Raw genomic sequence first — 26,606 nt, 5'->3', positions numbered from 1 at the left:
GGCCAGAGACAGCATTCTCCTGCTTGAATTGTGTTCATAACCAAGAGAAAAAAACCACAAATGCCTCTTTAATCAGCAGATTCCTGTGCTCAGCAAATGTCAATGAGGAATTAATCACAACGTGTTTAACGGCTTCCATTCCGGGGAGAAAACGGGAGAGGTGAATTGTGCATTTGTGTTCAAGGATAAACTCTCTGGTGGAGAGCAAGCTGAAGGCAGGTTTTAGACTCACTCTTGTTAGGCTTTAGACACGGAGATTGTCTGGGAAAGGAGGGCTGGGGAGAAGGTCCCTGAGCTGTGTGATGCTGGATGATCTGCCCAGGGGCCCGAGGCTCCGGTGGTTCATGAAGCAGTCACTTTTTCATTTCAGCAGCGGTTCACTCCCATAACTCAGCTCATTTAACAATATTTTCTCTGTGTGACTCACTGGTAATGCATACTTGAGAAAGCATCCATTATTTGCAAAGCCTGGTTTGCTTTTTCGTTTTGGCAGCATGCGAAGCTGGAAACAGATGATTGATGGCTTTTTCTGTTTATTTTCTAAAAGATGTCAAGCGGCGTGTTTACTGACTCGGCTCCTGCTGCAACTTGTTAGTTTGAACGGTGTAAACACATCTTAACAACCTTTAGTAATTGTGGGAAGAGAGACATCATGGATGTAATGAAAACTGACAGCACTGATTTCCATTTCTGCAATTCCTTTACGCTTACAAAGACAAGCACAGGGTTTGGCTCAGGTGTTTTAGAGGTTCCAAAAACTTCCAAATAAGAATTTATTGCTACTCGTATTTCATATACACTACTTTTTTTAAAAAAAGTTAATATTTCATTTTTTATTTCTCAGATTATTTCATAGCCCCTTGTGTATGTACACGTGTAAATGGTGGGTATCCATAAGATATATTCCCTAGAATCTGAACAGTCTTCACTTACAGAGAGAAATGTCTCTAGCTGGTTTGCCAACTTACTTATGGAAAAGGAAGCTTTAGATGAAGCTGAAGTGAAGTGTAGGGAAGTCGATATTGTCCAAAAGAAATTGCGTTTATTTTGTGCATTTATTTATTTGTTTGTGCTGATTTATTCTGTGAATAAGTGAAAAAAAAAACCCAAACAAAAACTAGAGAGATTAGTCCAAGGACACAGACTGAGCACAACTCTCTGCCATCATTTCTTCTGAAACGAATCTTCTAGGAAAATCATGATTTTTAAAATATTGTGAAAAGCTAGAAACATAAAGGGTGATGTTCATATTTTTAGCTAGTAGTAAATAGTTCCAGTGTTAACTAGTAAATAGCCTGGGGATTTTTGTGGAAACATGAAATTGGAATTGTTTCAGTCAGCTATAGTCCACACTTTTAGTTACTCCTGCCATGGAATATCAATTGGAAACTTGCCATACTCAAAGTTTTCATGCTCTTTTTCCTCCTAAACATGCTAATCCTATTGAAAAAAACCTGTTCCTGAACATTAGTCCCACAATGACTGAAAACTTTAAAATGTCTAGTTTAAATCATTGATCATGGCTGATTTATTCTTGTGCCAACACCAAAGGTAGGTCATCTCCTTCCCAAGTGTTTCCACTTTGGGAACATTTCTGATCCTCTCTTTCATCCTTCATTTTATTGGCATTATGATGCCTTTCAGACAAATACAACAAAAAAACCTCTCCATTTCTGATCAAAATCCATCACTTCAGCACAGATGACCAGAACTGCATTCCCTTAATGCCTTGTTCAATGTAATTTGTGCTTGCCTCAGACCATATTTCTTTCCATGGTGATCTTACCCAAGTGGTGGAGCAGGATAATCTCGCAGTTAGGTGGTAAATCTTTTTTTCTCCTGCTCTCTCTAGTGATAATGATATCTGTTCAACAGCCGTTTTTAGGCCATCTTAAGCTAATTGCAAGTGTGGAATAAGTGAATTTATTCCAGAGGAAAAAGGCAATATGAGCTTCAACATAATTATTAGAATTACTTTCTTAATAATTTAGAGGAGCACTTCCAGGATATAATTTTTGAATATTTTACAGCTTGTTTCGTTTCATTAGGAATACATGCAATTATGAATGCAATTATTTTGTTTACTTTGGGTAGTGGTGAGGTAATGAAGATCAGGGATGAGTTTGTAATAAAATGAGTTGTTTATGCTGAAATCAGCTGTTCCAGTGACGCTCTGTGTTAATATCCCTGGTTTATTCCTGAGCCTCATTAACATCAGTGACACTGCCAGTGATGTGTGTTATCTGTATGAATGGTGTTTGCTGTGTGTTCAGGGAGGAGAGGACTCTGGCCACGAGAAGAAAGAGCAGTTTCAGTCCAGGATAAGCCAACTGGTTTAGTCAGAATCCAATGGTACTCTTTATAATATAAAACCTTAATAATAGGCACTTGGCTGATCCCTTCTAATCTCTCTTGATTCAAGATGTTTGTTGTTATATTCATTTAACCATTGTACAGTATAAAACCTGTAAATGCAGTAGAGTATTGATCACAGTGATCTTGGCATTATGAATGGTTTTGTGCCTGGTGTGTGCTTTGTGCTTGACCATGTTCCTACACTATTTCTTGACCTAAATTCTGGTTTTAGGAAAAAAAAAAAACTATTTCAACCTATCTGGTTACAAATCTCATTGAATGAGATTTGAAAGAATTCTTTGTAGTTGCTTCAATAGCTAATTTTCCTGTTTGGTTTTTGCATGGAAACAATGGAAAATGTTTGGTTTTTGCATGGAAACAATGTGGGGTGTTAGTTACTTTGAACTAGATGTTTGCTGGAGATTCTGATCCAGTGTTTCTTCAAAAATTGCATCAAAGCTATGTATTTCATCACTGTAATGTGCATTAATGTGTTAGTGCTGGAGAACTGGACCAAGTCACCTGCCTTTAAAAGGTCTGGAATGTTGCTTTGACTTAAAATGTTAAGTGTTAAGAATATTTATTTCATGCAGTTTGATATTCTTACTGACAGCAAGGAGATTATGTGAGTTGTTTAATCAATGTGCTAATTTTCTGTGTAATGATGGATGCAAAAAATGGGAGGGAACTGTCAGCAGAATTTTCTGCATGTGAAGATGTGTGTTCACATGATTTTCTGTCCATGTGATCCATAAACATGCACAAAAAATGGGGAAATAGAATTCCTGAAACCTTCCCTGGCCTTGTTATCAGCTTTATAAGTTCTCTGCAAACTTTATATCTGATTATCCTGTACTTCAGTTCCATCTTCCCATAATTTATGCTCAGCAACAAGAGCTTTGTTAAGTAAACGAGCTCTAAGAGCTAATGCTTGAAGTTATTCCTAATGATGCAGATTGTATAGCTGGAAAGTTACTTTTACTGATTAAAATATGTCTAAAAAAAATTCTGTTGGGCTCTTCCCTTATCTCCTGTGATTCTTTCTGAAATCAAGTGCTATGATTTTTTTTAATTGCAAAATAATTGTTGTTTGTTTTCCCTGTAAGTATTTTAGTTACATTTGGTTTACCTTCGTTGTTTCCTTTCTTTTTGTAGTCTTCTGGGTAGAATGAGTGAGCCTCATGTCATTTGTAACTTTTGCATTTGGGCTTCTTTCAGGTGGAATTTTTAGTAGGCTTGTGTTAATTCTTGCATAATATCCGTATTTCATAATGCTACTTTTCACTATGGTGCTCAAAAATGTGCAGATTTGCCTTTGCTGATGAACAGCAGGTGGAAAATCAGTTATTTGAATAATTAGTTATTGGAAATCAATTTTTATATTAGGCTATTATATTAGAATATTAGTTAATATATATGTTATTATATTAGAATTATTATATTTTTGCCTTTTTTGTCTTATTTTTAATATGCCTAAAATAGAATGGCTTCTTTTGATGAAACATTTGGAATTTTTGACTGCAGCAAAAGGTACGAATTTTGCTGATGGCAGTAATGAGTCATCTGGTGAGAAGACATTGTATTGCTGAAACAAAAAAAGGTCTCCTCTATCTGCTGTCTTTGTATGTATGGCCTTGAAGAGAAAAAGAACTTCTTTATTGCAAAAGTTGAGCATCTAATACAGTGATGCATCCATTTATCACATATGAAATTAGATGATGTTTACAGTGAGCACTGATGCTCTGGTTGAATTATTTTCTCTTTTTTAGTGATCTGGACATTCAGCTCTGCTTCTGTGTATTAAATGATTATCCTTATCACTCGAAATTTCTTTTATTTTAGAACTTTGTCAGTTTGCACCACTCTCATCATTTTCTCTTACTGTCAATCGTGTTTGTAACTAAAGCAATTTTGATTTATGCTTTAAATTCATACAGAGACCATGAATCAAGCAACACCTGCAAGAAAACTGGAGGAGGTTCTTCACCTTGCAGAACTCTGTATCGAGGTATTGCAGCAGAATGAAGAGCATCATTCAGAGGTGAGGCTGTAATTGCATTTGCTGTAGAGTTTGTCTCTAGGTTTTGTTTTTGTCCCCTGATGCGAAGCAAGTCTGTCAAGAAACATTTTGGTTTTACTTTCTGACATATGTTTAAGGCAGCTCACATTTACAGAGGAATCAGAGACTTGAAGCTTATGTAAAGTGAAGTGAAATAAAACTCTACTTCGATTCACTTGAATGAACTGTGGGTATAGAAACCAAGATTAAAGAGCATGAAAAAGAGAAAAGCATCTTTGTGCTGGAGGTGCTGAAATGGCATGGAAACGTTCATAACCTTGTGCAGTTTTTCCAACCAACTTTTCACCTGATTTTTCGACTAGAAAGAAAATAGGACTGAGTGCTGGTTTTCCTCAGGCTGTATAGATCCAGATTACAGATAGAAAAATAAAGATAGTTATAAATAATCTCATTCCCATTGCTCTTCTGGTGATAGGAAAAGGATGCTTTTAAACTTGAGCTTTTAAAAAGGGCATTGTAAGGTAGAAGAAATTAAATAAAACGATTTTATGTTTCTTACTTTCACATCTTTTTGCTTGGTGATACAGAAATCAGAATTGCTAGAATTCTAGCACCTCTTATGTCAAGGAATTACAAAACTAAACTTGGCCAGATGCACTTGTATATACATTATTGAAATTTAATTAATAAATACAGTTTTCTAAGGTTCAGGAAATTGTTTTTAAAATGTTCTCCAAAAACTCAATAAATATTTTTTTTTTTTTGGAAAATATGCAAAGACATAAACATAATTCAGTATATATAGTTATAAAATATGATCATTCAAAACATCTGGTTTTATATCACACTATGGAATATGGTTTTTAGCTTACATCTGTCATGTGTGAACTTGTTATGGATGTTTTCTTTTATACTGAAGAAACAGCTGTTTGGATGATTTGAAATTAATTCCCTGGAGGTCCTGTTCTACACTGCTGTTGCCACTGTGTTACGGAGGAATGATTACTTAATAAAATGTATATATTGTGGTCTTTGTCTTTGGAGGACCTGCATGACTGCAAGAAAATTGGACTTCTGTGGAAAAGAACACAGAACCAAAACCCAGATCAAATCATACATATATTATTAAGCATCTCTGGTCAAAGATTGCTTTCTGTGCTCCTTACTTGCATTTAGAGATGGGGTGTTTTCCACATTGCACGTGCCTTCAGAAAAATTTATTCAGCAAAAGTCCACAGTCTTATCTACCTTATAAAGAATAGAGGTAATGCTAAGGTTATTTTCCCCTTCCTTCATTCATGGAATACATGTTCAATTTCAGTGAAATTTATAAGGCAGTATTAAAATATATGTGAGAAAATGATTGCCAAGCTGTACATTACCTACTCAAAACTGAATATTAACTATGGTGACTTCACATCAGAATATTACGCAAATGTTCAGTGTTTGATGCTCCAGCTGATGAAAAGGATCAGTAACCTGTAAAATAATATACCACATCTTTTAATACTAGAATTTTTTTTCCTTTTTTTTTTTTTTTAATTCATAACATTCACACATTTCGGGGATTCCCACAGGGAAGAGAGGTATGTGACTCCTGATGAGCTAAGCATTGTTTTGCTGTGCTTGTAGCATGGAACTGTGCATTGAACATGTAGCATAAGCTGTTTTGATGACTTCTGGTGCTGCATAGCCACATTTTTTTGTCTTCTAGAATCTAAGAACTTCCTTTAACCCACTCAATGTTTCTGTTCTCCTAGAATGTGTGCCACCAATTGCAAATTACTTTCAGCCTAATATTATCCGTAATAACCATGCTGTTGCATTTGGCTTTAATTTTTATTTTTTTTTCCCCTCCTTTTTTTCTTGCTGCCCAAGTAATGATGCATAGCTCTTGAAAGAGTCAGAAGAATTTCTGTCTGGGTTCAAAGTGTCTTTTACAAGGAAGAAAATGGAGAGAAAATGTATTCACATTCTAGTCTTGGTTTTGCTTTGTTTTGAAGTTTTGGCAATATTTTCTGACAAGAGTTTTGCTTGCTTAGAAGGGTCCTCTTCACTGGAAATGGCTTTTATACATTTTAATGCCCATTTCAACTTCAATGCCTATATACATTTTTTATTCTCATTTAGTTATTTTCCAGAGTAAGGAGTCTGTTCCTTCAATGAATTCCTACTCCAACAGGGTTCATTAATAAGAAATTTGTTAAAGTTTGATGAAAAAGACTCCATTTCAAACTCGCCAAACTTTTTGAAGCCTCATCTCTCCTCACTGTGGTGCCAGTTGTCATCCTTCAATCCTGCCCCTGGAACACACAAAGTACTTCTCAGTAATAGCAGGGGATGCTCAGCATTTCTTTCAAACCTTTTGCCAATTCATCAATTCTCCATTTTTCCCATGTCAGGAAGAGCTACGGGCAGTCATCAGAAAGCCCATGCCACAAAAACACATTTGTAGACTACAGAGGTTGTCTTTTATTTGATACCTTTCAGACCTGACTTGTAATTCTACATCACCCAGGGCTTTCACTTCATAAATGCAGTGAGGATTTCGGTGAATTTATTTGAAGCTGAAGGGACTCAGCTCTTGTGTAGATCAAGCTCCGTTATGTTCCGTGTTGGCAACTCAAAGATATTCAAAATTATCTATTCCAAATGAGTGGCATAGGTTTGAAAGCCATGACATCTTCCTGTGTTGCATGTGTAGGCATTTGTCACTGTCACATGTTCTCATAAATTCTGAGGCAAAACTCTCTCAGCAGGATTTGATGTTCATAAACTGTTTCATAAACTCCTTTCCCCTTCATCTTTCAGCTGCAGGATCACAGAGCTCTCCCACATCCAATGCTCAGCTCCAGCACTGACATTTAAAGGCCTAGATTTAGTAAAAAGTTACGGTAGTTATATGTCTTTTATCAAGAGCTGGATTTATTTGCTGATAATATTTTTCACAGATTTCTTCTCTTCTTTAAGGATTTCCTAATAATATAAATTTTTGGCTGAAAAAAACTGTTCCAACATGTTAAGTTACAGGAAATGAGTGACATTAGTGAACTTCTAAAGATTTATAGCATTTGCACAAGGAAAACTGGATGTCTTCCTCAGAAGAAGCTGGCACCTTTGAAGGAAAAATAGGAATTGAAATCACTCTCTGGCTGTTAAACAAAAAACAAAAAACAAAAAACAAACAAAAAAAAAAATTATTACCAAATGAATACAAAATGTATTCATTAAATCCATCTGCTTTAGAATTTAATGAAATCAAAAGAAACATATACAGCCATTTTTTTCTATGGTGAGGCTTTCATGCTTTCCTTTGCTCTCTGGACAAAACTTGCAGGCATTTATACTCCTTTTTTTATTTTTTTTTTTTGGTGTTACATTTTTATTCTGATCATATCACCTTTCCCACCATGATCTGTTTGATTGATTTATTTTTTTTTTTGCTGCCCAATTTTATAAAATATTTTCCCTTTATTTTTTTTCCCTTGGCCCGTTCCTCTTTTCTCCACGTGAGGCAGGACGTGGTGTGAACCCAGCTCTTTGCTCTGACAAAATGTGTTCACTAATTCTGTTTTGTGATGTTTGCAGGCGTTTGCTTGGTGGCCAGACCTGTTGGCTGAGCACGCAGAGAAGTTTCTGTCTCTGTATTCTGTTGATATGGATTCAGCTCTGGAGGCACAGCCACAGGACTCTTGGGACAGCTTCCCACTTTTCCAGCTGCTCAATAATGCCCTCAGAAATGACAGTAAGAGCTTTTTTACATACTGTTTGCATAAGATTTGTCAATAGAGAAATGTGAACGCCTTAGAAATGTGTGTCTAAATAGGATAATGCTCAAAATAAAAGTGAAAATGCCTGTTTTTATGATGCATAGCCAAGTGTTCCATTTCCTTTAAGCTGAGCAGTTTGTCTCAATCTTTGCATTTCAGTCCTTATCCTGACAGTGCATTAACCACTTGGTATTCACAAATTGCTCACTTTTACGCACAAGTAGTTTAAGAGGTATTGATATTTGGATTTTAATCTATATTGCTTAAATAAAGTTGTGGTTTATATTTCCTCCTAAGCCTTCTATAGTGCTTTGACACTAGTTATGTCTATAAAGGTCTCGTCAGCATGAATGGAATAAAATACACACAGCAAATGTTCTGTTTGGATCCTTTTTTGGGCCAAGTGCAAGTCCAGAAAGTTATTTAAATTGCTGTGGTGGCCATTGAGAACTGGAAAAGGTGCAGGCATTGTTCAGTCCTTGTGCAGATCCCAGAAGAGATTCCTGAAGGGTGGATTATGCACTTATCCAAGTGGTGTCCCATCATCTAAAATCCAGGTTAAAAATCTGAAGCCTGTGTTCAGTGGGATATTCAGCCTATTTTCCTACCATCAGTTTAGGAAAACATCTCTATTTGGGATGTTGCATGCACTTAAAAGGATTCTTTGGTTTCTGAAAACGGTGCAGGTATTTTACTGTGGTCTTACACGAAGGATTTGTGACACCAGTTTTAACTTGATTGTTGTGTCATTTCTGTTCCTTTGAGCTTTGGTTCCGACCTGAGAGAAGTGTTATAAACACACAAGGGTTGTCCTCACATGCAAAAGATTGTTAATAGGCCGCTGATTTTTCTTTCCTTGAAAGATTAAACGGATAATAATGCTAAATAGAATAGAATAGGCTTAAGAAAGACATTTTTGTGAAAACTTTCACCTTAAAGCAACTATTACAAATATCGTCTAACTCTAACTGGAAGACACGAGGCAACTGTTGTATGAAATATCACACCTCTATACCAGTCTCAGTAATTCCCTCGTGGTAATAGATATATTAAATGACAGTTTCTGGCAGGTGAAAGCCATCTGGAAAATTACCCACTTTTCCTTTTTTCCAGAACTACTGGAAAGCAACCATGGAAATTAGTCACCTATTAATCAGTGGACATGTTAGCAAGTGGCAAGTGACCCTTCTACCAAGAAGTGATTCCCAAGTGGAGCATACCTCAGTGCTTATTCTTTAATTAACAGCCTTTTCACCTTGTAACTGCATTAAAAGCATTAGCAAGAGCTTCCCATGCTTATGTAATCAATTTTACAGTCTTCCAAGGTAAAATAAATAATTCTGACTGTACCCTAAGGGAAAAAATCTTTTCCTGAAAACTATCACCTTCATAAAGATATATTTAGGAAAAAAAAATCTAAAAAGGGAAAAACTGGAATGTGGTCTCCTGAGGATAAAAAGGCTAGTGTTAATAATTAACAAGGAGAGTGAAGTGGAGTAAATTAGCCATAATAGAGCCCACAGTGACTGGCAAAGTCACCTCTCATTATCAAAAAACTCATTAGGAAATGAAGAGGTGGAAATCCCACTGGGTTGTTCTCACTCTGTGGCTATAGCAGAGATTACTTTTCAGACTTCTTTCAAATGAAGAGCAGTTAGGTCACCATATTGCATATTAGGTTAATCTTCATTGAAATTTGGAGGACTGACACCTGCATGTTATTCTATCTCAGGAGCATTAAAGGAGCTCTAAATCTTTGGTGCATGAATCAGTTTTCACATTTACCTGACATGACAGAACTCCTAACAATAAAGAAACAATATTATATTTACAGCATGAAAAAAAACTTGCATGTAGAACTATTTTTACAACTGTGTCACTAAAGTATAATAAAAAAAACCTCTGAGATAATAAAAATTCATATTCATGTATATTCAAATAACAGTGAATGTGCTATTTTACAGTGTGAAAAACATTGTGCAAGATTCAAGGTGAATACTTCAAAGTCAATATTTATTTAACAATGAGGAAAAAAAAATGCATTTTCCAATATGGTGTATAATTTTTTATGAAGAGGGGGAAGGATGGGGAAGTCCTGACTGAAGTTTCTCATTTTTTTCATGAAGAACTCTCTTTTGTGTCACCTTAAGACTCTCTATTTTTTTCCTATTCCACAAGGCAGAATATATCAGTGATTTCATTCCTGTTTAGTCTAACTGAAGAACTTTAAGAAATGGAGAGAGGAGGATGATCTTCCCAACTTGTAAAATATTTCACTTTTTCTCATGAGACCTAACTACAAAAAGTGATTAAAAAATACATTCACTGTGGAGATAAATAATAGATTAAAGATAAATTTCTTGTGATTTTTCAGATTGTAAATATTTGAAAAAAAAAATTATTGTAGCTGATTTTATAATATTCATTTTAGTGATCTCCAGAGCTGCTGCTGTCCACAGACAGTTCTGCTGACTCTGTAAACTTGGCAGACTGTACTCAACATCTCTGTATGACAGCAAAATTATTTCCAGAATTAGATATTCATAAAGGGAAGAAGAACATAGCTGCCCCAGGACTGTGTCATATTTTCTGCAGTGTTAATTTTTGTCACAGAGCCTATAAATTATGTTGTGAAGGGGCCTGCTTTAGAGGACAATTTACTTTCTGCAGTTGTTTAATTATTCAGGTTAATCTGGTTTTTAGTGCCCAAAAGACAGACATGTATTAATTCCTCTTCATTTAACATGGAGTGAGAGATATCTTTTAGTGGTACATGCCCAGCTAGATGAAGTGTCCAGATATTTTGCTTGTTTTAGAGGTTTTCCAACTCTATATTCAGTATTCTGATCATTTCCTTACCAAGTTTTCTCTCCAGGTGTCACTTACTGAACATTTCTCCTGAGCTGCTGCTCAGCACTATTGCATTGCCACCTTGGCACAGAGCACTCAAAACTAGGAGTATTAGAAATGTAACTCCTAAGCTAGAAAAAACCAGCTTGTTGAGTGTTAGGAAATTCCTTTTGAAAGGAATTCTCTGCTCCTTTTTTTTTTTTTTTTTTTAAATTATTTTTCCTAGTAGCGGGATGAGAAACACCACCAAAGACAGAATCATCAGCTCCCTGCTTTGTTACAGGCTCTGTGCTGCTTTTGGACCAGAATTTATCTATATAACATTGTGGCCTGTCTTAAACTACAGGGCAGAGTTAGAAAACAGCTTAGATGTGAGGTAATCAGAGAAAACTGTTTGCCCACCCCAATACCTCAAACCTTTCACTTCTCATTGATTGCAGAGGGTATCTTTTCTTAGATCAGGGACTCAGATCTATTAAGAGCTGCTTTGAAATCACCACCTGCCTTCAGATAAGAGCTGCATGTCTTGGTTATTGATACTCAGAGTCAATTCAGGCTGCATCATTCTCTTCCAGAGTATCTAATGATCATTTTTCCTAATGAGACTTTTACACAGAGGTAAATTGAGCAATAAGCAGCTTATGTCACTTTGTCTTGTAAAGATTAAATAAATTCTCACCTCGTTTTTGCAAAGTAAACCTCTACAATTCACTTTTAAATTATGTCTTATATGTAAAAATACAAGATCATTTCCGTATAAATTGGGACACTTGCAATTTTTACTGCAGTTTAACTAGCTAAGAAATGCTCTGTAAAGAGTTATAAACAGCAAATGAATAGGAATAGAAACTTTCTTTTCACATGTCATTGGTTGAGTTTCAATTGCTACAAATATAATCTGGACCCTCAAGGATATTTCCTACTTGAAATACACTTTCTTGTTTTGGATTCAAAAATGCACCAGAAAATTCAAGTTATCTTTTCCATAGAATCCTATGAAGCACAGGATAATTACAGACTCTCTGACAGAGGGCTACTTTTGTCAAGGGAGAAGAGGCTCGTGTTAATCTGTGTCATTTTTGCCTGCCTTTCATTCTGCAGGAGTTCTTGAGGGCAGCGTAACAATCTGACTCCGGGGTAGCTCCTAAGATGAGCCACAGAAGCCTCACTGCCTCTGGGAGCACAGCAGATTCATTTCCTCCTGCTAGAGATGAAACCTCATTCCAGTGCTGAATAACTTCAGATTCATCTCTGATATTTTCTTGTCGTATTTCAGCTTATCTATTTCGGCTAATATATTTTCTATTACAGAAAAAAAAAAAAAATGTGGAATGATAAAATACGGAAAAAATTTTCTTCTTCGACTTCAATATTTCAAGGATATCTCCTTTGGGGTTCTGTTTCTGCTCCCATAATGTGTTTTCCTTTAATACTGCCTGTGCATTACCTGGCCCTGGCATAAGCTTTCATTTTATTGTTGCTTGTGTGAACACGAGATGCCTCCTATGAAGAGGGTGTGGGCTGTCTGGATGGAAAAGACAATGGAGAATTAAGCTACGTAGCTTTGAAGGGATCTGAAGTGTGGATTTCCTCAAGGATCTCTCGTTTCCCATCCTCTTTGATGCACAGGTGGTACCTTTTGGCAAGATCAGTTTTAATCATAGGGTAGAGTGCCGTGGCTCTGATGGTGATACTCAGCACATCACTTATCCCCGTGCTCCGAGTTCTTTCCCTGCTTTAATCCCTGATGGAGATCTCCAGATGGGTAAAACAGCTGCCTTGCCCTGGACCCCACGAAAACAGAACGCTCATGGAGTTGTTGGTCCAAGAAAGTTGGGAGTGTGCTCCCACACACAGAGGGAATCCCGTGGAGGTGAAGGGACGATCAGTCTTGGCATAATTACGGCAAAATTGACTTTACTGTAAAGACTGCTGTCGTGATGGTAGGAAAATGATTCAGCTTTTTAAGCTGAGCGCCTTTATTGCTTGTGACTTCTGAAAATTTCTCGCTGGCTTCGAAATAACAAGTCACCCTCCTGCCCACGAGGCTTCATTACTGTAATTCCCAGAGCAGTGCCTGTAGCAGAGCATTGCTGTGGTGTGCTCAGAAAACACTCAACTAGGAGCTTACCCCTTCAGGTAACTGTGATTGCCTGATTAATTACAGCTCTTCGCTGCTTCGCTGTAAAGCAGCAAGATTGATTTAATTGGCACAGTTGTATTCTTGTTGTTATTTTTCAGCTCAAAGTTGCCTTGAAAACTCAGCCTAATATGCAAATGAATCCCAGCAACCTGTTCTTGCTCAAAGACAGTGCTCATCAGCTGTTCACTGTGCAACCTTTGTATTAATACCCAAGTCCTCCTCAGTCATTTTTTGTTGCTGGTACAAGGTAGTTTTAAGATATATAAACCAATTATAATAGAGAAAAATAGCACTGTTTTGAATTCCTGATATATAAGTAATAAGCCAGAACTAACTAGTTAACGATTATTTTGAGGAGGCGGTGTAAATAATGGACTCACAGGTACTCTCAAGGGTGGATTCTCAAGTGTTTAATAAAGAGGTGATCCTACACCTCTGCCTTTTTCTCAGTGGAAACCCTAATAATCTCTGCCTGCTGCCTAGCTGCCTGTTTGTATAAAACTTCATCCATCTGATATCTCCACCCCTGTGTCTAAAGTGGTCGGAAATTACCTGAAAGTTTGAAAATTCTTAGCAAGAAAGGCACTTACACAAAACCAGAGAGATCTGATCACATAATGTTGTTTCCTCAGATAAAGGTGGTGGATAGGTATTTCCTATCGCTCTACAAGGATGTTTTCAAAAAAAGAGTTTTTTGCTTTTAGGTCACCGTATTCAAGAAAAAAGGTAACATAATGTTCAGACATTCAGCAATAAAAGTAGCAACAGGGGACAGAAATTTGATGACAAGTACTCCCCATAGTCTCCATCTCTCCCAGGTTCAGTTTGGGCTGGACATCATTCAGGAATGGAAGGCAAAGTAGTTTCTGGAAGTTCTAGAAATTACTTGGACATGTTAGACGTGGAGTGGCATTGGTAGTCGGACAAAAGGGATTGTAATTTTAAAGGATGGTGTCCACAGTGAGCCGTGTGATCCAGGCTTTTCTTCTTAGGAAGAGGAGGAAGCCTCCTCAAAATGTGGTTTTGGTGCCCACCCAATCATAGGAGAAGCCAGAATAGGTGGGAGAAGAAACCTACAAAGGAATTGAAAACAACACAGATGAAAGAAAACGAAGGTGCCAAAAATTTCTCTCTGTGGCTGAGCTTCTTTTCATTTCCATATTCATATGGAAATATTCTTACAGGTCCTAATAACAGTGCTAGATTAAAGGGCCAACACAGACACATTCAAAACATGAAACATATATTCCCTTGGTGGGGCAGGACGTTGGTGTGATAAGAGTTAGCATTTGCTGAGAGAACACTTCAGGGAATACAGAGACAAGCAGTGATGATGGTAACCTAATTTTCAGATTTTGAACATGTTTCAGTTTGCATGTGGATACAGTTTTGCATGTAGTGAGCCCCGTCTGTGAAGTAGGTAATATTCTACTGCTTACGAATGGAATTCAAATACTTTTTTTTTGTTCTTTGTTTGGGTAATTTCGTCCTGTCTTGGTGCAAAGTAACGAACAAAATTCCTAATGTTTAGATTCACCAAAGCATAATATTAATTTTAAGAAGATGCAAAAAGGCTCTGGTTCAGTAAAGAGCTTCAGTATGTACCTGGTTTTCATTGCACTGGCAGTTTGAAATGTCACTACAGTGTCATTATGGAACACTTCATTTATCTGTTCTGAACTCTGTTTCCTACACAAGCTAGATCTTATTCCTACAACGCCTTTGTGTACTAAAACATTTTAAGATACGCTTCTTCCCATAACAAAAGCTCTGACATTTTTGTCTCTTGTTTGTTGTTTGGTTTTTTTTAAAGCACTTCTGTGCAACGGGAAGTTTCACAAGCACTTGCAAGAAATTTTTGTTCCCATGGTGGTCCGCTACATTGATCTGATGGAATCGTCAATTGCCCAGTCCATTCACAGAGGTCTTGAGCAAGAGTCATGGCAACCTGTCAAGTAAGTGCTTTTTTTAGAAAATCTGAACAAAGCACCTGCCTGGAGCTTTCTGTCTTAACAAGGGGTTCTCCCCTGTTGTCCTCTAAATATTCTTTTTTTTATTGTATTCCTACATTGTTTATTTCTTCGCAGGAGCATCACCAACAGTCTTCCTAATGTAGCTCTTCCAAAAGTTCCAAGTTTGCCTCTTAATCTTCCACAAATACCTAGCTTTACTACACCAACCTGGATGACTTCTTTGTATGACTCCACGTGTGTATTCTTCAATAACTTTCTGACTGTATGTCAGCTCTGCATGGCCTTGCTAGTGTCCTGTGCAGCTGTATTTGGATTGCATGGTGTTCCTCCTCTCCTAGCTGGAGGTTGGTGTTTCTTGGGAGTGAGCCCAGCATGGACTGTTAGTGAGTTACGCTTTTTAGTGCATTAAAATGTAGCAGTCTTAAACCTGGTGACTGAGAAAATCCACTTGGCGAAAAGGTCTGTCCTGGCTCTAAATAACCTAATGACAGTTTTGGATTAATAAGCAGTGGGGGAACCTCGTGGATGGTTGATTTTGGATTGTGGTTTTGTGAAACGAGGCGGCCCCTTGTATTTTTTTGCATGGGTTTGATGAACTCAGTTTATATTGGTTCTGAAAGTCGTTGATTGGAAGTATTGGCATCAGATTAAATATCCACGTTACAGGAAAATAGTAAAATTTTAATAAGTGCCATGAATAGAAGTACATCCCCTTCTTTATCTGCTTGGAAAAAAATTATTTATTTCCGATTTTTCCCCGATATTTCACTTCTCTGTGGAAACATTCCCATAGTTACAGGTCTGATTTCTGGGTGAAGACACATTAATATATCCTAGAGAAAGGCTCAAGAACCTTATTTTAGCAGAAGTTATAACAGGAAAGCACAAATGTGAAAGACTTCAAAAAACACACACTCAAAACACATACCTTGATAATATAATTTCAAGACAAGTGTTGTCTTTTCAAGTTTTATGACAGACTCCTAAACAGTGTTAGATCTATTTCTGCAAGAGTTAATACAATCATAGAATACCATGTCAAAAGGGACCTCGAGGATCATCTCATCCAGCTTTTCTTGGCATAAGCATGGCCAGTGCCCTGTCCAGACAAACTCCAAAAATGTGCAGTGTTGGGGAATCCACCACTTCCTCTGGGGGAGGTTCCTCCAGTGGCTGATTGTCTTCATTGTGAAAAATTTCCTCTACTTTCTAATCAGAAACCGCCCAGAAATAACTCAAACTCATTATCCCTTGTGTTTTTAATGTGACTCCTTGTTCAAAGGGAGTATTACGATTGTTGTTCTGCTGTTAATTCCCCTAAAAAGTGACAGAATTCCTCTTGGTCATTGGCTTTGGTACCTTTTGTGTTTACTGTAGTAATGCTAGGTTTCTCCTGATGTGTTTATGCAAGTCATTTCAGCTTTGAATACAAATTGGGCTTCTGGAACTCCAATTCCTTTCTGTTATCTCCAGATTTTCAAATTCTTCTTTTTTTTCAGAAGAATAGCTTTCAGAGTTAAGAGTTGCTGGTCTTGGATGTGCTCTTGTAGTCTGCTTTCTAGCAGCCCCATCCAGTAAAAATAAATTGTGTGGATGAAATTTCCTATATAGATGTAATTTCCATAAAGATGAAATTTGAATACTGAATTTAGAATTAATACAGATTCTGGTTGGAGGGTTATAGTGGTAGATCTTTCCTGAATGGAGGGGTTGGTGCAGCAATTTATTCCTAGATTCTGTTGTCAGAACACATTCAAACATTCAGCCATGGGCTCGTCCTCCTTGCACATGTTCCTGTATTTAGTTTCGTGGTATATGTGACACAGTATGGATAAAATCCTAAACCAGCCAGTGAGATTTCCACAGCATTTGGTGAGCAGTGGGGTTGTCATGCTGTAAACACTCACCAGAAGTAACTCTAATGCTGCTGCTTTTCAGGAGACGTGGGGGTGAGCGGTGTCCCTTCCTGCAGGTGTGACCTTTGTAAGGCCATTGTCCCCTTCCAGCCACCCCACACTGCATTCAGGCTGAGATCTGCCTCTGCTGGAGGCACCTCTTCATGTTCTTTCCCCAAAACATAGAGCTTTGAGGTTATTTTATAAAATGTGGATGAATTGACAGTGTCGACTGCAGGCAGCATTAAGTCACCTTGGTAATACTTGCTATTCAAGTATATCAAGTTATATTCAAGGTATACCAAGTTATCTTGGTAATACTTGGTATTCAGGCAGTATTTTAGGAGTCAGCCTATCTGCATTCTACTGAAGAGCCGAGTGAATTCTCAGAATGGTCATGTGAATGGGTAAAAAAAGGACAGCAATAGCACTGCAAGACACTTGTTGCTCCTCCCGTGCTAAGACGTTTCCTTTTTCCTGCTGGTGATGGTGGCTCAGTTTGTGGCAGAGGAAGTGGGTAAATTCACTGTAAAAGAAAGGAGGAGGGGTTTATTTTCCCCCTCTTCTCCCATGCCATCTTTTTCAGGGACAGCACACAATTATTTAAATTCTTTAACAAGGAGTAAGGCAATACCTTTGCTCCAAAACCTGCTAAGCAAAATCCAGAGCTTCCTGACAGTTTTCTTTTTCAATGGGATGGACACCACAGCTTAGATGGACTAGAGGGGTGCACTGAATTATAGAGGGTACACTGAATTATAGCAGGTAATTACTCATCTAATTCAGGAGCACAAGTAGACTCCTTCTGTCCACTGCTTCCCCCAAAGTCTTTCCTTCCCAGCTCACTGTGCTCCCTCCTCCTGGCCACAAAACTGATGGTTTGGCAAGAAGATGATGATGACTGTGACTATCACAGAGTTCTGCTGGACTTTCCTCTTTCTCTTTGAAAGTGAGGATTTTGGCCAATTAATCGCTCTCAATTTGAATGACACAATGAGGAATCCAGAGGCAAAAAGAATGAGAATGGGTAGTCTGTGAGCCGACTGTGGTAAGGGTTTCCTGAAGTCCTGTGTCTCTTTTATATGTCATAGAAAGAGATTTATTATTCTCCAAACTTCACTGATGTTTGTGTCCATGCTCTCAAGCTCATGTTTAACTCTATTCATATTCAATAGAGCTATTATGTGCCTACCTAATAACTTTGCTGAAGAGAGAGAAATGAAAATATATTCACAGTTGGGCATCTATTTGTGTGCTTTATTGATGAAAATAGATTTTTTCCCCATTTTCACTTGAAAGTTGCAACAATTCTCTGGAGCATTACTAGCAAAGACTGTGTATATTTTTTAATTGTTTCAATTTTTGTCCTCGATCACTTGTTTTGCAGCAATAAATACATGCTACTTATAACTGCATTTAGAAACAACATTGCCTTTTTTTTCCACTTCTTTTTGGGCATTGGAAAGTGAGAGATGAAAAGGGGAAATTATGATTAGCAGTCTGTTTTTTCTTGATTGGTCTCTGGAGAACATAACTCAGAGGACACATTGGCTAGACATGCAGAGCACTGTGAATTACTATTCCATTTGTCTGAAAATTAATCTTAAAGAGCAAAAATGTTGGAATATTCTGTAAAAGCTTTCAATCAGCCACAATCAGGAGTTTTTCCTTACTTATTCCTTAATTCAAATAAACTATTTTTCCATGCTCTTCATCTTTTAAACAGAACTTTTTTGTGTCTTCTGGACCTGGCTTTTAAGTTAAACACGTGGGTGATTTTAATTGTTTGTGGTTTAATTTATAGATTACTTTTTTTAGTGCAGATACAACATAGTGTCACTGACCAGAAATACTGTAAATACACACCTGAGGTGCTCTGTTGCTCTCTAGTGCCAGCCTAAAAACATCAGCTTCAGGAAAATTCAAGGCTGGGGAAACCTGCAATGAGATATATACTTATATGAGGATGATCCTGTCTTGTCTTGCACCCAGAAGAAGCAAAATCAAAGGAAATGTGTCGTGTAGAACCTTCCTGCTGTGGCTCAGCTATGAGTGACACAAGGCTGGTGCAGTGACAGTGCTCCAACAGTGATACAGAGGGAGTTGGCCAGAGGTTGTCTGATTTGCTGGGCTGCACCTCTGTGTGTGTTTGTGAGTGCTGGAGCGGTCACAAAGCCATCATCCATCTCTGTCCTGACAGGTTGTGTGAGCAGTGCCACAACTGTCCTGTCACAGAGTTTCCCCCCAGTAAAGTAGGAGGTCGTGGCCTGCATTTCTAAGGATGGGTATTTAAAATGATGGCTTGATGAAATCTGGCTGATCTGCTGTCTATGGAATAAGAAATTTTGAATATCTAGGTCCTATTGAGCGTTCTGGAAGACAGATTTATATTGTGGGATGTCCTGGGTTGACTATGATGCCTCTGTGATTATTTGGAAGGAAATTTCTTTCCTTCCAAAAATACTAATATGCAGTAAGAAAGAAGACTCAAAAAACTTGTTTTGGTTGCTTGAGGGATTCCTCCCTCTTGAACCAAGAGGAGTCATGGGGTAACTCTGTCCCCGATGTCTTTGAGGGACTTGATGCTAACTGATGTTTGCAGAAGTTCTGCTCCATCCTTCCACCTCATCTGCTGGTGAAAAGTAGAGAGATGGGGCTGAGTGAGACTGACCCTGAGATTACTGAAAGTCCTGTTCTGTTGAAGAAATTCATGTCTTTTGAGGCAGCATAAAGAACAAAAAGCTGGAGTTCACAAGCTGGGGGCTCACAAGGGATGAGGTGTCTGGGTCATGTTTTGGAAGTGGTCCTTACAAAATGCTGGTATGTACAATCCCAGTAGTAACCTTAAAAAAAAACAAATTGCAGTAATTTGTAAAATGCCCACCCCTGTCCCTGATAAACTATTGAAGAATTGAAACCAGCTGCTTTTGAATCTTTTAGTTGATTGATAATATTCTCAGATATTTAATACTTATATTTTCATATCCCAAGCCACCCAACGGAGTTTCATTTGTAGGCAAGAAATTATCCATTCTACATCTACTCTTGGAATACTCAGTGCATTTTATTAGTGGACTCTTTGACTAATTGCTGCTGCTTAGGTACCTGGAAGCCCATTGGGAAGCTGCTTCTTCCAGCTGTCAGTGGATAAGTGAATTTAGGCTGCACGCCTAGGAGGCTGCATGCAGCTCCTAAATTTGATATTCTGCGGGTTCTTGGAGAAACATTTTGTCTTGGATCGCTTTTTTTTTTGCTGTGTTCAGCATGATGCAAGGGCTAAAGCTACAGAATAATTTAAAAGGGACCTCTGGAGATACCTGGTCTTCACTCCAGGTGAAGTGTGACCAAATGCAAAGTTCAATTCCCATTAGAGAAAATGGGAATATAACAGGATGCACATAATATTTGCCTCCTTTTAATCCCTGGTAACCTTCTCTTACTGCCATGACCTGATTAATCAGGATGGTCAGTACCTGAAATGGGTTGTGTTTTTTTTTTTGCCCAGCAAAGCAGGAGAGTTTGTGCTTAATTTTAAAACTATAGATAATTATTATAGTGTTTAAAGAAAGAATGTCAGTTCAGTTTCCTGGTAGAGAAATATTATTCCCTTCTTTAGACTGAAGTTGCTTTACGCTGCAAATTCAAATAAAAGCCTTTCAATAGCCAAGAATGTGTCCTGTCCCTTCACAAAAAGAAAAGGTTTTCGAATTATAGATACAGATTTAGTCTTGATTTGAATGCAGGAATTACTCCTGTGCCAGGAAGATACAAAATCTGAGTTTAGCTCTTCTTTTGCAGGATTTAGCAAACAAATTGGACATTTGCATTTGGATGTGTGAATCAGGAACAAACAATTTCTCTTGTAGCATTTTATTTTCTTTCCTCATCTTATTAGTATAATATGTTAGTCAAATTTAAATGTCGTTGAACAATGGTCAATAAAAAATTGAAGGATGAAACCTCAAAATTATATGAAAAGAGAACAAATGAATAAGCATTCCTCACAGAATGAATTCTTCCATCAACCTGTACCTGTCATTACATTTATTAAAAGTGTGAAACTTTATTTGGTAGTCTAATTAAACAAAATTAAGTGGCTACTACTACAGTGTAGTAGTAAACAAAGTAGTAAATGTGCATAAGAATACATTTTTGTTATTATGAATACATTAGTCCTCCTGACTCCTAAAGAATTTCCTTTAAAATTCCATCAGTGGAAAAAGAAACAATTATGGGAGAATAAAAAAATGGTTAAATTTTATGGTCTGATGATAGGAATGATTAGTTTTATTTCTTGAGAAAGTTTGTTTTCTACAAAATATGTGGTTTTTTTCAACAGTTACATAAATACTGAAATTGTCCCATTTCTGTCCCCATATGATCTGTCTTATTTTTTACTCCAGTCATCTCAAAATTTGATTTAGTCACTTTTGAATCAGAGAAGGTCTAAACAAGGCATCTGCAGCTTCACTCCCTGCCATCATACACAGCAGATGCAATGCAAATCTTCGATATTTGCTCGTCATGTAACTGAAAAGCAGTCTAACAGGATCATAAATTTTCCAGAAGCTTTGGTTGTTTTTTTTCTTTCTATTCCTTCATTAAACTTAGTGGTGTATGAAAGTGGTCCCTGAACAGACAGAACCCCAGTGCAAGTTGTAACCTTAGCAGTCCCATGGGCCTTTTCCCTGTTTCTGCTGTTTTCTTCCAGGACCACAATACAATACTAAATTCACAGTTACTCTGTGACATAAATGGGGGAAAAAAAATGCATCATATTGAAAAAGCCTAAACTCAAAAGTGTGTTGGAACTGTGGAATATCCTGCTGTGCACCAGGAAGATACCAAAAGCTGGGTGGTCAGATGTTAGAGGTCCTTTCTGGTTGTTCCATTTGGGTCTGAATCTCTGAGTGCAGTTGGTGCTCACTGATTCCTTCCATGAGAGCTGGGGTCACTGAACACTTGGATAATTCTGTTCTTCACTCATCAGGCAGAAGAAACCAAATGAGAGTAGTGATGATGTATTTAAACGGTTTGGATCTGAATTGGGACTGTCAGGCTGAGGTTTGATTGCCACTCACACCCTGGAATTCAGCATTGCATAGTGCACACTAATCATAAACAGTCACTCAGGCATTGCAGTACAATTAATCATGGAAATGTAATTAATCTGCGTTGACCGTGGTGGAAGTGTAAATGAACTCACTGCTTAGTTTAGCTTTAAGTTAATTGCATTTTATCACAAGCAATTGTATTTAAATTTAGCAGTCAGATCAGGGGGGAAGACCTTTAAAACTTTATGGACAATCTGAGATGTTATAGAGCCGTATTAATCCACTGGTTTTGTTTGTACACCAATTTCTTTGGTTTCGTTTCTCTGTTTTTGTTTCAATTCCCACCCAGATCTGATGCTGTTCCCTCAGTTAGAACTCATCAGCATTTATTGAGGGACTATTTGTCTGGTTTTCTCTTTTACAATATTGCTACTAACATCCTCATTTCTTTGGTAGACTTACCTGCCAGAGGTATGAAGGCAAGAAAAGACATGCACAAAGTCTTCACTATATTGAAAATATCCTTACTATCCCTGTACCCTGTATTTTTCCTATCTTGATCTGAAACTTGAGCTATTTCATTTTCCATGGCCCCCGTCCACCTCCCTACACTGCCGTATTTCTCAGCTGACAAACGAGAAATCATTCACTTTTTTCACCCTGAAGGGATATATTTAAAGTTTCCCACTACCATTTTCACATTTTTTAAAATAAGAGCAACTGTGCTAAAAGATACAGGGGAATGAAGGAGGAAGGTGGTGTGATAAGGAAATCTTAATTCTGTGGCAGCTGGGAAAAGACATCCATACATTTATCTTCTGTTTCTTGGGGGCTTTGTTTTCTTTTGTTTCTTACAGCAATGGATCAGCAACATCAGAAGATCTTTTCTGGAAACTGGATGCTCTGCAGATGTTCGTTTTTGATCTTCACTGGCCAGAACCAGAATTTGCCCACCATTTAGAGCAGAGACTTAAACTCATGGCCACTGACATGATTGAAGCCTGTGTTAAAAGGTACAGTTGAAAGGGTCACTTCAAAATTGGGAGAGATTTGAGAATGAGCACAGGAGGGGTCATGCTGGCTTGCTTGTATATCTAAACCAGAATCCTGTCGCAAGAATCAGGGCAATTTGTGTTTATTTCCAGCATCTGGCAACCAGCATTTTGGCAACATCTAGGAAACACCAAGGAGAATTTCTCTGTCTTACCCTTGGAAGGGAATAAATCAAGTTTTTCTATTCCGTATTAGTGGCAAATATTAACAGAACTCAGAATTCTTCTAGAAGAGATCTTTCTCTTTTTGCACATTTCCCTCCGCCTTTGCTACATTATTCTTCATGTTCAAAGTATTATTTAATTTGTCAATTTTCGAGTTCTGTCTCTAGGAAATATATTAAAAACTACAGAGTGTACAATATTTCTGTATTTATACAACAAAAAAAAAGAGGGCTGGATAATGGTCTGCCAATTTGAACTAAGTTTTATAGTGCTAAACTTCTGAAAATTACAGAAAATGTAGTGCTGGTTTTCCTTGAGCTTACCTTACCTTTATTGGTGTATTCTTTTAAATTAATTATAGGTGATCTGAAAAGACCTCTGCCATGGTTTTCAGTAAATATCATTGAGTTTAGAAGAAATATCTGTATGGCTAGAAAATTTACAGAGAAGTACAGTTAGGTGCTTCAGAAAGTTTAATATGGACATACAAAAAAACAGATTTTTTTTAAATATAATAGAATTATTTTTAAAAAATATTATTTTATAATAATAAATAGAATTCTTTAAAAAAAATAAATTTTGTAGATAATTTGTGTTAATCCTAAAATCTACAATATTGAGAAGAAAGGCTAAACAAGAAGAGAACCTTTACAGATGGTGTAGTATTGCATTATTTTCTCTAAACACAGTAAGAAAAAGTAGAACCTCAGGCTAAGGATATGAGCCTATTGCTAGACCTAGAGTGATGAAATCATGATTGAAAACCAGAAACATTTAAAAGAACTTTTCTAGTTGATCATGAAAGGGGAATGATAAAGGGAACGGAATAAAAGTTAAAGCTCTATCAAAGAAAGGTAGGAAACACTAAAATTAAAGCAAACTATCTGTTCTAAATAATTTGGCATAAAAGCTCAGTCAATTATAGTTGTCTAAGAAATCATAGAAAAATGGTGAAGTCTTAAAGAAATGGAAGATTATTAGTATAATCTTAGTGTAGAAAAGCAAAGAGTAGCAAAGTGATTCAGTGCTGCTAATACATGGATTATTACATTATACGTTACATTATGGATTATATTGATTTTGAGCCAGAAAAAGAAAAAAAACCTTACTATTTTATCAACAGAACTGTAAAATATATTAATATTTTAGACTTAAAGCATAAGACACCAGTCTTAATACACTAATTATGTTTTTGTGTGGTCAAAGGTGCTGTATGCCAGGTTATAAAGATTAGAGAAGCCACTCAGAAAAAAATTATGGAATTCTTCTGTTATAACTCTTCTTGTGATACTAATATGACCTTAAGAAGTTTTATAATTGAAATAAATCTTCTGTTCCCATCTTCTAAAACCATTGTGTGAATTTCTGGTACACACCTTTTAAAATAAGGGTGAAAATAAAACATTTTGTCTATAAGTGTGTCGAATTATAGTTTGTTTCAGTGACATTGCTCCTTATTTTCACTGACATGAGAAGAAAATAGGGGGATTGTATTACATATCTCCTGATATGTCTTAATTTTCAATATAAAAATTAACATTTTTCTTAATACTAAATAATTGCCTTCATTCAAATTTTCTTTCTGTTAAAGCCAAAGAGGATTTTTTTTCATTGTATTTCTTAGAAGCAAAGTTTCTTTTATACCAAAACCAAAATTCTTTTATACCAAAGTTTTCTTTTATACCAAAACCTGCATTTTAGCATAGAAAAGCTGGAAAATAAGGGGTATTTTCATTAATATTTCAATTAATTTAAATTAAACACAAAGAAACATACCGTTATCTAGAAAGCAAGAAAATAAAATTTTTATTGTTCAACTGAATTCCCTGAAGTGCAGAACCTTGAGATTACCATCAGTGCAACTGTTTGTTGAGAGGTTGATGTTCTGAATTTCCAGGATTTTAATTCCAAAATGTTCTCATGCATATGTCTATTGTTCAACCAACGTGTTCAGTGAGATTTATAGACACATTTACTGTGGTGGTTCAGAAATATCAGAGAGCCTCACATCCCCAATTGCGTTTCCCTGCACAGAACGAGGATTGCTTTTGAGCTGAGGCTGCAGAAGACCAACAAATCGACGGACCTGCGCATCCCTCCTTACCTGTGCACCATGTTCAACGTCTTGGTGGACGCCAAGAAACAGACTGCCAAACTCTGCATACTGGATGGGGGCCAAGAGGTAAGGGGGTGTTTAATTCCCGTGTTGGGTTGGCCTCAAACGCCACGTTTGATGCAGGATGTCTTTGCTTTAATTTCAGACAGAGATGCGGCACGTGTCTCTGTTGGTACACAAGTGTGCATCAGCTGATCCCTGTGAGCATCATGTGAGACACAACCCCTCATCTTCCACCAGAGAGCACACAGAGTGCTGCTGCCATTTGTTGGCTTTGACCTGGGAGTCTGTTGAACATCCAGAGGATGTCTTGACTCACAGCCCCGCCAGGAATTTCTCTCGGGTTGCAACAGAAAAAGAGCCCACTTCAGGACTCCTTTGTAACTGAAATAGAGCCAAAATATTGTCCTTTGCAGACAGGTTTTAATTTAGTGAGGCTTGGTTTTAAATGGATGATAGACCCAGCATTCATGCCGAGGAATAGGCTGAAAATAGAGGAAAGAAATGCTCAGGTAATTTAATGGGGTTTTTTATTTGATCTCCAAGGACAGTAGTCTGCTGTAGGATACTCCACGGTGGAGCACTGATGTGCTTTTGAAGGAAACGTAGCCTTCCCTGATTTCTGTCGCTGCAGGGTTGTCCCTCCCAGCAGGAATAATCTGGGAAATGAAAAGGGTATGCTAGGCAGATTGGTGAGACCACCAGCAAAAAATTAAAACTCTTCTTCCTGCGCTAGTGCATTAGCACGTGATTTAGTTCGTGATTTGTTTCGTTTGGTTTTGGAGAGAGAGTAAAAATATTTTTCAGAATTTTGCAAGAAAAAATGTCTGTCTGCATTAGGCACCTTCACAATTACACTATTTGGACACATTTTTTTTTGTTGATTTTTGCATTTCTGTATGATGTTCTTCATTTCATTGACTGACCTTTTCAAGTGAGCATATTCAATGTAATTGTCTTTTTTTTTTTTTTTTTTTTCCAAATTCAATGAGACATTCATCATTTTCCTGTTATACCCTGTCGTCTTTTCTTTTCCCTTTTGGTTTCCCGTGACATGAACCAGTTTGCTAGTCAATGGGTAAGTGTCTTTTTTTTGTTGGTTTTAATTTACTTTTTTTTCATTGAATATTAACAACCGCCTTTTAATTTAAATGGTAATATTGCTTTTCACTTTAATTTGTTAGCCAACCCTCAGAATTCCTTCACAATGTGA

At 37.2% G+C, this 26,606-nt stretch overlaps 1 protein-coding gene across 1 annotated transcript in view; it reads left to right on the top strand.

The window, feature by feature from the left end:
- Window positions 1-26,606, top strand: part of CADPS2 (calcium dependent secretion activator 2) — a 269,361-nt gene that overhangs the window by 203,638 nt on the left and 39,117 nt on the right. Inside the window, exons 14-20 of the mRNA XM_066318926.1 lie at window positions 4,293-4,396; window positions 7,964-8,120; window positions 14,952-15,093; window positions 15,226-15,345; window positions 22,918-23,073; window positions 25,312-25,459; window positions 26,457-26,471. Of these exons, the coding sequence (XP_066175023.1) occupies window positions 4,293-4,396; window positions 7,964-8,120; window positions 14,952-15,093; window positions 15,226-15,345; window positions 22,918-23,073; window positions 25,312-25,459; window positions 26,457-26,471 (842 nt within the window). The remainder of the gene's footprint in view (window positions 1-4,292; window positions 4,397-7,963; window positions 8,121-14,951; window positions 15,094-15,225; window positions 15,346-22,917; window positions 23,074-25,311; window positions 25,460-26,456; window positions 26,472-26,606) is intronic.

This window comes from Sylvia atricapilla, chromosome 5 (assembly GCF_009819655.1).
Source record: "Sylvia atricapilla isolate bSylAtr1 chromosome 5, bSylAtr1.pri, whole genome shotgun sequence".
Classification (NCBI taxonomy): Eukaryota; Metazoa; Chordata; class Aves; order Passeriformes; family Sylviidae; genus Sylvia; species Sylvia atricapilla.
This window is presented reverse-complemented; position numbering and strand designations above follow the sequence as displayed.